Genomic DNA, 13,692 nt, shown 5'->3' on the forward strand with positions numbered 1-13,692 from the left:
AAATGATAAATTATTGTGATTAAACTCCAATGTCTCGTAAGCATTTCTCTGGATCCGCATCAAAGTTATTTAATCGAATTAAATCGATTTTAGTACCTCACGTTCTTATCACGCTTAACCTAACCTTTGTCTATTAAAAAATGTGACACAATTTCTAAATGTTTTGACCATTCCTCGAATAAAAATTTAATCTTATGTGCCTTATAATTCTTAATTCATTCTTTAACATTCTTTATAGTGTACAAATTTCTGAAAGTTTTTACGAAAAGTAAAAATTTATATTCAGAAAACTATAGTTCCGCGCAACGAAATAAATAAATTCCCTCACTTAATTAAAAGCTAAAAAAAAAAAGCAAGGTCTCAAATTAAAGTAATTAAAATTTTTATTAATAAATTTGATTTACTTTACAATCAAATGCGATGGGAAATTTTGTTAAGCCAAAAAACTTTTAGATAATTGTCCGAATTACTTATCCATTTTTCAAATTGCTTAACAGATTAGCTACCAAACACAAAGGATTTGTTATGACATAATTAATTAGATTTAATTTATACCTAATTTAAATTAGTCGTTTTGTAAAACAAAGTGATTATTTGTTTATTTAATATTTGATTTGCATAATAATTATAGCAATTTACATAACTGAGTACTGAGTACTGAGGTGCGGAGTTATAAAACAAAAAAATTACGCATTTACAAATATCTTTTGTTGAGTTCTCTTTGTCTGAATATTTAGCACATGACGACCGTCTCCCATAATTGGAATAAGGAAGCAAACGTCAATCAGTTTCTAAATCAAGCTCAATAAAAAGATGTCGATTAGTTGCTACCACAATTGGGCAGATTTTAATAGAGTACTTTCGGTAGCGAAAAATAAATTATGTTTGATAAAAATTAAAATTTATGTAGAAATATACTTAAATATTCTGATTTTGAGTCATAAAAGCACATTATTGTTTTATTATATTAAAATTAAAAGTCGTAATTTTTAATCTGTATATTACGTGACCTAGATCACGAGCCGCCATGATGTGACATCATATAGGCAAAAATAATATGCACTAATTATTAATTTGTTGATGGCTTTCATAGTAATTGTAGGTTATGTTACCATCAACTTTATTTTATACATATAATAATTACACACACGGCTGTTGTTTTTACCAATATTACGTCACCAAAATGGCTGTCAGCGTTTTTCAGCGTTGTTCAGATTAGTTAATCAGGAGTAAATTTCGCAATTTTATGGAAACACAAGTGATGCAAAATGTGGGTTATGGTTTGAACCGTAATATATCAATACCCCATCTAGTTTGCCCTTTTGAACGTTAGATACACCACCGATTTCGTACAAAACAATAAATCTTAAGGGTACAATTCGCACAATAAACTATCGAAAAATTCGCTTAAACGATTTAAAAGAGTCGACCGTTAATTTTCAAAATAAAATTACATAATTTGTAACAAGTTATAAGAAATTCATACCCATTAAGTTCATTTTGCGACATTTTATAATTATTAAAATGGAAAAAAAGAAGATAATTAATCAAAAATTTACCGTTTTTAGTCAAGTTCCTAGTAAAATAATTAATTTTTTGTGTCATTTTACGGTAATTTTTCTAACATAACTTCTTAAGTTGACTATTTTGGAATTAAATGATGACGTCAGAGTATATGTATGAGGGAAAAACCAATTTAACCTTGAATATAATTTTTGTACATGCAATAAATTTTTTTTTTTTTTTTGGGAAAAATTTATATATTTTTGTATAATGAATCTCATTATAAAAACTTAGTTTTTTTTTTTTGTATTAATTCAGAAATGTAAAACATGTTTGTATATATAATTAATAAATAATATGTTATTTAATTAATAAAAACTAATAATTAAGTTGTTTTTTATTATTCCGAATTCCAAACTAAAAAAAAATGTAGTAAGCATGTGGTTTTTTTAATGAGAGGCCTTTAGATATTTTTAAACGACAATTTTATTGTTGATAAAAGGAGCCAACGACTTGAGAAATTGACTCCAGAATGGGCCTTGGGAATGGTTGTAATATATTTTGGCGACAAGGAATTGATAAAACCACCAATTCTAATAACGGTCCTTTTACTCAGACACCAGCGTATCGATTTGAAGAACAGAAGGCAGAGATTTAATTCTATTCACAGCTAATTTTTGAAGTGAAACTTCTTTGCGCGCACCACTAAAAAAATCATACTTGAGGTACTATCTAAAGGTGAATTAGAAATACAATGAAACTCGCATTTGATTTCTCCACATTTTTTATTTAAAGTTGGTGCACGTGTTGTAAAATTAATTATAGTTTTATTCCCTGTTCACAGATAGCGCTCGTGTACTAAAATTTAACAATAGTTCTATTTTTTCTTTCACAGATGGCAATTCATTGCCATGCTACATAATCAATCACAAATATGTATTATTTAAAAATGTATAAGCACGGTATGGACTAAGAGCCAGCGCCTGCCAGGCATACGTTAAAGTATAAAAGCTACATTATATAAAAGCTTACATCTTTTTCCAGAATTTTTCAGTTCGATAGCATGCAAAGTCGATGCAGAAATTCATAGAAAACAATTTTTTTTTTTATTCGCTGCAATCCGATCAATAGAAGCAGAGATATTTAAGGAAACGTCACCAACGAAAACATTGTAGAGATAAATTGTCCCAAAACCGTGTGTACAAGACCGTGCGGAATGTTCCGAAATCGGAAAAATCTTTTTCTCTGCTTTTAAAACGAAAGAACCCTATTAAACAAAAATTAACCTTCTCCCAAAATTTTACGAATTGATTATCAAAATTCGGTAGATTTACCCCACTAAGAATTTTTTATTAATAACTTTTTTATTGTGAGTGAACTACCTAAAGTGGACACAATAGACCTCTGATGTCGAAATAACAGACAAATACAATTCTAATCATTATACATTTATCAATATGTATATACAAATGTATCTAATTAGCTAGTAATTAAAATTACATATTGACGTCAAAAGTGTAATTTTATCCTTAAATGAAACAAGTACTAAAAATAAAAAACTAATTAACACTTAAGGTTGTTGAGGCGTTACAAAACTTAAAATTTTGAGAAATTGTTCCTAAATTTTTTTAAAGATTATCTGAAAATAATAAGTTTTTTAGAAAGTAATTTTTCTTATATATTAATTGTAATTTTCAGTAAACATTTTTTTAATAAAAAAATTATACCTTAAATTATTATTTTTACATTATGACTTTCCAATAAGAACTAATGTTAATTTATGGTAACTTATTTTCTGAACAACCTGTATAATTTTCAGACAATCTTTTTAAAAATTTAATTGTACCATGTTTAAGAACAAGCATTTATCGAAATTTTAAAATTTAAGTTAATGTTGTTTTTTTTTTGAATTGCCTCAACAACCTTAAAATGACGTAGTCTATGCTCACAGATAATTTAAAAAAATAATTATTACGCTGGAAAGCTCTTAAATTAAACAACGCATCATTTTTATAAAACAACAAGGAAATTTTCTATTGATGTAAATTTTTTATCTATCATGTACTTGCGGTCAATAAAAATGCACAACATCTTATATACATTAGATATATTTTGTGACACTAAGTATATCAAAAAATGTGTTTGTAAGCGATAAACTTTTGAACGAAACAAGAAAACGATTATCGAATTATTAGAGAGAGGTAAACATTGATCAGTTCCCTACGGACCCAAGACTCAATTGACCTATGCAGCTCAATTACGAGCTCAACCTCACTTTTATACGTCCTGAACACACTATAAACGCTTCATATCTCTTTATGACGCTGAAATCTTAATTGAAAAACTCAATAACATTCCTGGAGCATTCTGTATATTAACTGTGTTATGAATTATTAAGTGCGTTTGATTATCACGCAATATAATACGGAATTGAATTTATATTGATTTGCCTATTTTATAGTTTTAAATGTGATGTATAGTATATAAACTTAGCAAATCAATTTAAAAAAAATAAAATTTTTGTTTTTGTTGGTTTTCTATGAATTTCCATTAAGTTTGGATAAAGGCCCTTCCTTTCATTTTTCCTATCCCTTTTTTATGACATATTCTGTACAATGTTTGTAGTGTTTAAAAAAAAGAATAAGTTGAATTTAATAATATTAAAAAACAAGTGAAAACAAACAATTGACTGAGTTAATTGTTGAAATACCATGTATAGACAGTGTTGATTACACTGTCATATTACACATACATACATGTCACACATATACTATAACTGATATACCCATATAATACTATACAATTTGCGTAAAATTTATGCTCTCACGGGTAAACAGTGACGTTTACGAAAAACGTTTCAAACAAAAAATGTTAATTTTTTTATAAAGAACATTTTTTACATTTAAACTTTTGTTCTATCTCTAAAGGTTTACAAGATGGGTCCTACGACCCAAGACCCGATTGACCAATGTTGCTCATTTACGAACTCGACCTCACTTTTTACGTCCTAAGCACGCTATAAAAATTTTATTTTGATATCTGTTTTCGTTTTTGAGTTATCGTGCTTACGGACAGACAAACGGACAGACAACCGGAAATGGACTAATTAGGTGATTCTATGAACACCTATACTAAAATTTTTTTCGTAGCATCAATATTTTCAAGCGTTACAAACTTGGGACTAAACTTAATATACTATGTATATTTCATATATACATGGTATAACAACATCCAATAACTGATTAGGATAGGCAAGTGATTTTCAATTATGTTAGCTTTGTTGCATAGAACACAAAAATAAGTTAAAATAACTTTTCTATCAATATAACAATGTTCGTATCTTTCAAAATTGAACAGTCAGTATCTCCATTAAAATTTTTTTAAACTACCCGTTTCGTAGCTACCGAAATGTAGCGGATTAAATAGCGGATATCGGATTAAAAATATATATTTATAAGATTTCTAAGACTAAACTGTTATAATCTGGTGCTGGGTATAGTGCTAATGACCCATTTATTTATTTACTTTTTAAATATTTAAATTATGTTATACTGAATATTCCCGTACAAACATTTATCAAATACATCAATTATATGCGATAAAATATGGCATTCGTCTTATCAAAAACAACCTACATCTCTATATCTCTATATATATTATAAATGCGAAAGTAAGCATGTTTGTTTGTTTGTTTGTTTTTTACGCTTTCACGCTAAAACTAGCAAATGGTTTTTAATGGAACTGTACAGGAATATAGCTCATACTTCAGAATAACACATGAGATATAATTTATAAAAATATATTAATAAAATATAAAAAAAATTTAAAACTTAATTTAATTTGACATTACCATAAATTACAGGTTTCTGTAAAAGTAGTCATTTGACATTACCATAAATTACAGATTTCTGTAACAATAGTCAATATAAAATATTTCACGGCCATCTTTCTGATATACTCAATGAATAATTACGACTATTATACATTTTAAAAAAAATAGAAAACCATACATATATTTTACCTGTGTAAAACAATCCTTACCATTATTTCGAGTGTTATAGAAAGGGGATAAGCGAGAGCAATCTTTATTAATCTTTACTTTTAAACCCAGCGAAGCGAGTGTGTATCATTCCAGTATGTGCATAAATGACACAATTTATACAAAACATACTTTCTCTTTACCTTTAGAAGTAAAGATAAAATTACAAAAAAGTTACATTTCAAAAATAAATTTCACTAGTCGATTGAATTTCTAAAAAAATTCATTTATAAATTAATTTTCAAAACTTAAAAAAACGTAAAATTATGTAAAAACAAGTGAAAACAAACAATTGACTGAGTTAACTGTTGAAATACCCTTTATAGAAAGTGTTTAATATTAGTGCTTGCATTATTTTTTTTTATAAATTAGAAGAATTTAAAAAAGTCAGAATTATGGCCACCACAATTAAGCCTTTCGGCAACTATTTATTTGGTTTCGAAAATTTCGGAAAGATTAAAGTATTTTCTAGAATTTTTTTCGTTTTTCGAGAATGTTTCAAAAAACCACTAGTCGAAGCTACCTGCAAATTCTCAACTCTCTATCTTTATAGTTTTGAAGAAAATGGACATCAAAGTTTTGTCCTAATTTGCACCCTCACGGATAGACAGTGACGTTTACGAAAAGGTGTTTTAAACAAAAGTTTTTTTTTTATAAAGAACATTTTTTATATTTAAACTTTTGTTCTATCTCTAACAGTTTAAAAGATGGACCCGATTGATCTATATTGCTCATTAACGAACTCGATCTCATTTTTAATGTCCTGAACACGCTTTAAAGATATCTCTTTTCGTTTTTTTGTTATAGTGTTCACAGGCAGACATACGGACCGACAACCGGAAATTTACTAATTAGGTGATTTGGTGAGCACTTATACCAAAATTTTTTCCGTATTATCAATATTTCTAAGCCTTACCAACTTGGGACTAAAATTAATATGCCTTGATATATATATTTCATATATACAGGGTATAAAAAAGACAATAAAAGTTATTAGATTCAGTAAAAATAAAAACTAACATGCTGATAATATTTAGGTATTAGCCTATTATCCATTTTTTCCACAACAGCTTTGTCAATCATTCAACCATAATAATTTTGGATTTAACCAAAGTCCCAAATTTACTCATTGGAATAGATTGAAAAACTCGTTTTCAAATAGATGTAGCTACGTCTTAGTTAATGAAAGATAAAGAAAATATGCTTAATAAGCCCTTTGGAATTTAGTCGAATATTTTCATAGTAATATAAACACACCTAAGAAAAAATATTCCATAATGACAAATTTATAAACATTAGCTACATAAATAATTCAAAACTAGAATAATTAAAATTATTTTTGCAAAAGTCGTCAATTTATATGAATAAGAAATATTTCAATATAATAAAGGTAGGTCGTTAGAATAATAAATTAAAAGTTATTAAACAAATTAAAACCTATTATATTTTGTAGGTATGATAAAATTTGCATAAGAGACTATTCTAATAATTTCCACAAAATCATCAGGTATTATTTAATCATCATGTCTATGATTCATACTTTATTATACAGGTAACATCCAACTGAAATAAAAGTGATTTAAGACAACAGTTGGAAATAATTTGTTAAATTAAAAAGTGACTTTTTTTAAAAATTCTTTTTTATTTTACTTTAAAAGTGTAATCCATCAATAAGCAATCTAATAGAAAAAGATCGAAAGGTGTGCAATTTGTAAAAAGGTGAATAAGGACAGACAATCCCCTTTCATAATAGGTAACAACATAAAATAAACAAGCCATATTAATTCTGTTTGAAATAACACTGGAAGAGTAGTCTCTCATCTAAATCAACTCTAAACCATGTCTTGAAAACTAAACTCTCTATAAATAAAGTGTTTTTTATTAGTCAGCACATTTTAATTTTAAAAAAATGCATTTAATGACATTCATAAATTAATTTGTTACATAAAAATATTAAATAATTTTCAAAAAAATCAAAACAAAATGTGTTCGAAAACTATTAATTTAAAAACGTCAATGACCTTGAGTATGGTGGTTATGTTTATATATTGCGTTTGCGCAATCCAAACAGAAACAATATACGGAAGTCAGATTCACACTACAAGCGGTAAAAAAGTTATACGTGTAAATAAATGTTGTGAAGAATATGAAATATTAGTGGGATCACGTTGTACGCATGTAAATGAAACGGATTCAACTGTTTGGAAGCCGATATTTACAAGTCCAGATGGTCGGGTGGATAATGTACAAATTGAACCAGATGCAATTATAAAATTAGCAATTGGTTTACCGATTTGTAGTACGACACAACAGTGGCAAGTTTATCATTATGATAACAGTATTGATCGTTTGTTATTGTTGCCGAGTGGTACGCTACGACATTTTATACATCATGATACACCTGAGGATGTTGAAGCGGAACCAATTGAGGGTAAAGAATCCCGATATCATGATTATGAGACTGGACAGTATTGTTTAGACAAGGTATTGCATTAGATACATTAACAATCATTAGCCATACACGAACCCTCTTTCCGTAGAATAAGAAAGCGCATAAACTTTCAGACGGACGCGTACATCCTTATTAAGGACTTTTCTGGCATGCTTGGTACCCCACACGTTTACACGGAAAAGCGTCGTATGCATTGATACCATTATGCTTTCTTGTAGGAAATAGCGTTCGTGTTAATTTTAACAATCTTATGCATGAAATCGTTCGGATTGTAAGCTTCGTAAAATCACCACTTAAATTTTAAAGTGTAATATCATACATGTAAAACAGCCTTTAGAAAAATGCCCGTTATTATTATTATGTTAAAAAAAAACATTCCCAAAAAGTTTGCTAACAAAGTTTAGTGATACTTTTTTAAGTAAATGTATAGTTTAATTTTAAATATTCACAAGAGATTTGGAAAATTAAATCAGTATTATTACTATAAAAATATTATTTTACACAAAATAAAATTCCCAAGAGAAAATTCTCAATCATCACTTGGTTATTTCAAATTATAATCAAAGGATTTTTGTCTTGAATTAGATACTTCAAGATTCAAGATTGACGCAGTTGCCCAATAAGGCTTAAATACAAAAGCCTGTCTCAAAATGTTAGTTATATATTAAAAGTATTTTGCCTAAAATCACCAATTTTTGAAATATTGGATATTCATGACGGCTATTTCTAAAAGACCTTCACTAGTTTTTTGGTCTTAAAAAATAATATAAAATTATAAAAAACTATTTTTACCAAAGATTAATTATTAATTTTTTACTACAATATTGTTTTTTAAACAATAAGCGTTTTTACAACAAATAGTAATTAACTATTTATATCAAAGTCTTACATTAGTAGCAAAGTCTATTTACACGAACCAGGAATTTAAAATGATCTATTCGATCAGAGAATAAATACTTTGATTGGATAGCAGGTAATTTAAGAAAGTAGGGGCCCTGAAACTATAGTTTTCAGGACATTTAGGGGCCCTGAAACTATAGTTTTCAGCACCTCTCCCCACCATTCGTTTTTATACCAAATATATTCACTTTTTTATCCTTTGGGGGAGGGGTGGCAAATTCTCCTTTGTCCACCTGTTAAATTCGTTAATGAAAATTATCTACGTTCTTAGAATTTTTATGGTCATTTGGGCAGAAAACAGCAAAATTTGGTTCGTTTAACGACAGGATAAATATCTTCAGAAATATTTTCTAAAATCTCCGAGATACCGCTGTCGTATATGATTTCAGGCGGTATCACAAAAACTACTCATTCGATCGTTAAATAGACCCGATATTTGAATCAAATTACTTTAAAAACTTAGTTTTATCAAAATAAAAAATACAATAATTTTCTCGATTTTTTTGTTTTTTTCTTAAGGTGGGTACGTACCTCTGTGTCACAAAAAATGCACGGATTTACATAGAGATATATATTATATACATAAATGTACGTTTTATTTGACACAGAGATACCTCTTTTATAAAAAATCGAAAAAAAAAATTTGTTTCCGAATTTTATATAACCCGCTATCTAAGGCTATTTTCTTAAGAGTTTTCGTAAGGATTCCAATTGGATGAATAATTTTCTAGATAATGCCTAAATCGTATACGACAGCAACTATTAATTCAATTGTCGAACCTAATAAACTAAGTTTTATCTTAGTTTATAGGTGCAGAAAGTTATCAGTTCATAACCAACTAATAACTATTAATTTAAAAACTAATTAATACAAATTATGGTTTTCATTCATTTTCAGAGACTTGATCAAAATGGTACATTAGTTTCACAGTTTGCATTAATATGCACTCCAGAAATATTAACATCATGGACGGATGTGGATTTCTTAATACGAAAAGTAATAAATCCAATATTTCATGTAATTGCCCTTATATGTTATTTATTTGTGGCTATTGTATATTTTGTAATACCAACATTAAGGGATTTAACTGGCAACATTGTTACAACAATATCAGTATGTTTTATTGTTAGTACAGTGGCGGATGTAATACGAATTTTTACGGAATTAAAAAATCATTTTAGTTTTTTGACTGCAGGTTAGTAGAAAATAGTCTAGAAGATGGCAAAAACTTTAAGCATCGAAATTAATGTCTGAATAAAAAAGGTCAAATTGCTTTGTTTGGAAAATAAAGATTCGAAAGACAGTAGACAAAAATTATTTCATAAATTAAAGTCTAAGAATTGACAGTTCTTGAATCATTAACTAAGAATCCAAGAATAGATCTCCTTCCAGCATTACAAATCTAGGTGTTATATACCCTCTAGCACAGGAATGGGCAAATGATCGATCGCGAACGAAGTGTCTATTCCTTAGTCAATTTGAAGACAATTTCTCGGAAAAGGAAATTTACTTCTTTTAGTCATGTTATACGAGGAAGCTTTTTGGAAAGATTTCTAAATCCTTTGCCTGATATAATTGTATTTTTGGGCACATTGGCAGAAAAACATGAACAATTGGAATATCCATAATGGGTAAAAAAAATTAGCATCGCTTACGGATTTTATAGGCAGTGAAGCAGCGTTTTCTCAAATGGCATGGCATACTTAATGGCATCTATTCGATTTTACATTAGTAATTGCAAACCTAACTTTACAAACCTTTTTGATAAAATGGAATGTCACATATCTACATGAAGGTTAATATATTATTATCAATAAAGCCCTTAGATAGCTTTTATTGGTTTTTAATTTAACCCATTTTTCGAAGTTGATCGGGCATAAATTAGAAAAATTAATTTCGATCATACCAGTATTAACTTTGGAACATTTAATGCGATCCCAATCACTATTTTCTGGAACTATTTGACCTTTTCCGTTCATAATTTAATTTTCAATGCTTAAATTATTTAATCAAATTGACGCCACCTAAAGTAGTCTAAATATTGGGAACACGTTACTAATTATATTAATTTATATTTTATTTCAGATATATTTGTGTATTTCAGCTTACTAGGCGCATTTTTCTGGCTAAACAGCCTGGGATTTTATATATGGAAAATGTTCAAGTAATTTTTTCACTTATATTTTTTACGTTTTCAACCTTCTTTTCTATTCGTAAGCCTATTAAATGTGTTTACTTTTAACAAGCAAGCATTGCAGAACAGAATAAACAAAGAAATTAAGACAATTCTTTTATTAATGCTAGTTCATTAAAACTTATATGAGTCTACTGTAAAATTAGGTTTTGATTTTAATGCTTATACTTTTTAGGTCCAGAAATGTATTTTTACGTGTAACAGATGGACGTAAATATTGTCATTATTCATTCTATACATGGGGTAGTACATTAACGCTCGCTGCAGTTGCATTATTTGCTCATTTTATGTTTAATGATCCCAAAGCTCCAACTATATCTATTCTTCACGGGCAAGAAACAATTGGTAAGTACAATTAGATATAATTAAGAAATGTTCAAACCTAATAATCCATCGCAAAAATTTTATTTGTAGGTTGGTTGGGTATGGCGGTTTTCTTCTCACCGATTGCGTGTATTATACTTGTAAATATACTTTTCTACGTTTCAACACAAAATATTATAAATAAAATGCAAACATATGGAAGAATTCATCATAAATTGCGTCATAAGTATGTACTATATTAAATTAAAAATTAAAAATAAAACTGTAAAATTGTGGTCAATATAAAATATAGGGCAAGGGTGGCGAACCAATGGCACGCCATCGATCACAAAGTTCACTATGAAGTAATATATTACTAACGAACGCACACTCGTTTGCTGTTGTAGTTAAATCGTAGACTATAAATGGTAAAGACACATAGTTTGTTTACGCATAGCACATATTCTAGGATATAGCACGTAGAAAAAAACCATGAACCCTAACTTTCTTCCGCGTAGTAAATAAGCTTTTGAGTCGATGCGGAACATTTTTCCAGAATTCCTATGAGAGAAAATGCTCCAAATCAATCCAGAAGTTTATTTACTACGCGGTAGAAAGTTAGATTACATGAATTTTTTTACGTGCTATATCTTAGAATAATAATAGTCCATTTCGGTACGACAAAATTGTCATACGGCACGATAATGGCTTCACTAAAAATTTCTTTAGAAAAAATCGTGACATTTATTTAGAAAAAATAGCACGTTAATTGACACTTACGCCGGGTAATACAAATAGAGAAAGAAATTTAAAGCAGAAAACTCTCTAGAAGTGCCCATAAACCACTAAATTTTTAATTGAAAATTGGTAATAATTTTTACTGATAATTTCCATATAAAACCCAGATTTGAAGAAATTATCCAAGATTAGACAAACTATACGAGCTCCCGCACAATATACAGTCAGTTTTGAGGCAAGTATTCGTCGATTATTCAAAGGCATTGGGATAGACATGGGCGATTTTACATCGTTCGGAACGAAAAAAAAATCATGGCTGCTTCCATGAGACAGTCCATGTATTTCTATTTCCATGCTCTACTTTCGGCTCAATATCAATCGAGTGCGTTCTAATGGCCGTCGCCAAGAGTTCTATATAAACTATATACTATGCGATATAGTCGTAATTTTTTTGTTTGACTCTCTTAGCAATGATCCTAGAGAGCAAGAAATCAAATCACAGTAACTTTAGCTTCAGCAAATTAATGTCCTATAACACAAATTTTGTCTTTCTTTTTTCTAGTTTTCGAATGTTCTGTTTATTATTCATCATCATGACAGTATCCTGGTTGTTCCTATTAATGTCATGGTTAAAATTTGATCCATTATTTTACTCGTATGTGATAGTGAATTCATTACAAGCTCCATTAATTTTATATGTAACTGTATTTGACCAAAAACATGTATTTTATTTATTACGAAAATCATGTTGTTATGCTGATTGTATATGTCCATGTTGCCGTCCTGAACCAGAGTGTACAACATCACCAGGTGGTGATTGGGGTGATGAAATGCAAGCTATGGATAGTGGTATTTATTAAAAAGAAAGAAAAGGAAATTCAAGACTGAGAGAGATGAGATTATAAATTATAAAAGATTAATTTTTTTAATAAAAAAATTTTATTCAATTATCATTACCGATGATGTAATAATTTATTTAGATATTTTAACTAGAGAGCCTTATAAATTTTGAAATTATAACTACTAGTGATGTGACGAATATTCGCATATTTTTTAACATTCGCATTCGTAAGAAACGGAGAGAATGTTTTAGACAAAAAAATAAATAAAATTTTATACAGATATATAATGAAAAAACAACTAATTATTATATTATATATAAGATTTATATTTTTTATTTACTTGCAGAAGTAAAATAAATTTACTATATTTGGAGAAAAAAAAAAAAACAAACAACTAGCCTCAAATCAAAACAAACTGAAGTTTGCTTTTAATGGACTTATAAGTACGGTGTGTTTTAGGACATATATAAGGATATTTTTTAAATTAAAAAAATAATGTACTAATTTCTTTTAAATTTACACTTTCGAAGATATAAAGACTATTTACAGTTGATAAATTATTTAATCTGTAGTAAGAGATACATGACCAGATAAAAGAGATTTCTTTCCGATGGTTCAAATTGCTAGTAAATCGAGATAATAAGAGATTAAAAATCTAAAATACTCGTTTTTAAAAACAAAAATACACATTTTCAAGGGTGCGAAAAAGATCAAAGGCAT

General features: G+C 28.3%; 2 protein-coding genes across 2 annotated transcripts in view; one reads left to right on the forward strand and one right to left on the reverse strand.

Moving 5' to 3' along the window:
* Nucleotides 1–13,692, reverse strand: part of LOC123293746 (RNA helicase aquarius) — a 95,707-nt gene that overhangs the window by 76,591 nt on the left and 5,424 nt on the right. The window lies entirely within an intron of this gene.
* On the forward strand, nt 7,161–13,051 carry LOC123293747 (probable G-protein coupled receptor Mth-like 5). The gene is made up of 6 exons (XM_044874648.1): nt 7,161–8,026; nt 9,793–10,090; nt 10,981–11,059; nt 11,265–11,434; nt 11,504–11,639; nt 12,693–13,051. Exons 1-6 carry the CDS (start codon nt 7,526–7,528, stop codon nt 12,988–12,990), a joined length of 1,482 nt encoding a protein of 493 aa, XP_044730583.1. The 5' UTR covers nt 7,161–7,525; the 3' UTR covers nt 12,991–13,051.

Source organism: Chrysoperla carnea, chromosome 2 (genome assembly GCF_905475395.1).
Source record: "Chrysoperla carnea chromosome 2, inChrCarn1.1, whole genome shotgun sequence".
Lineage (NCBI taxonomy): Eukaryota > Metazoa > Arthropoda > Insecta > Neuroptera > Chrysopidae > Chrysoperla > Chrysoperla carnea.

What these genes read in the sequence shown, in the direction of transcription:
- LOC123293747 (XM_044874648.1), top strand. Translation starts at nt 7,526, where the DNA reads ATGTGTTCGAAAACTATTAATTTAAAAACGTCAATGACCTTGAGTATG. An exon ending in GACAGTATTGTTTAGACAAG is followed by an intron (nt 8,027 to 9,792) that starts GTATTGCATTAG and finishes ATTCATTTTCAG; the next exon opens with AGACTTGATCAAAATGGTAC. An exon ending in TATATATGGAAAATGTTCAA is followed by an intron (nt 11,060 to 11,264) that starts GTAATTTTTTCA and finishes TATACTTTTTAG; the next exon opens with GTCCAGAAATGTATTTTTAC.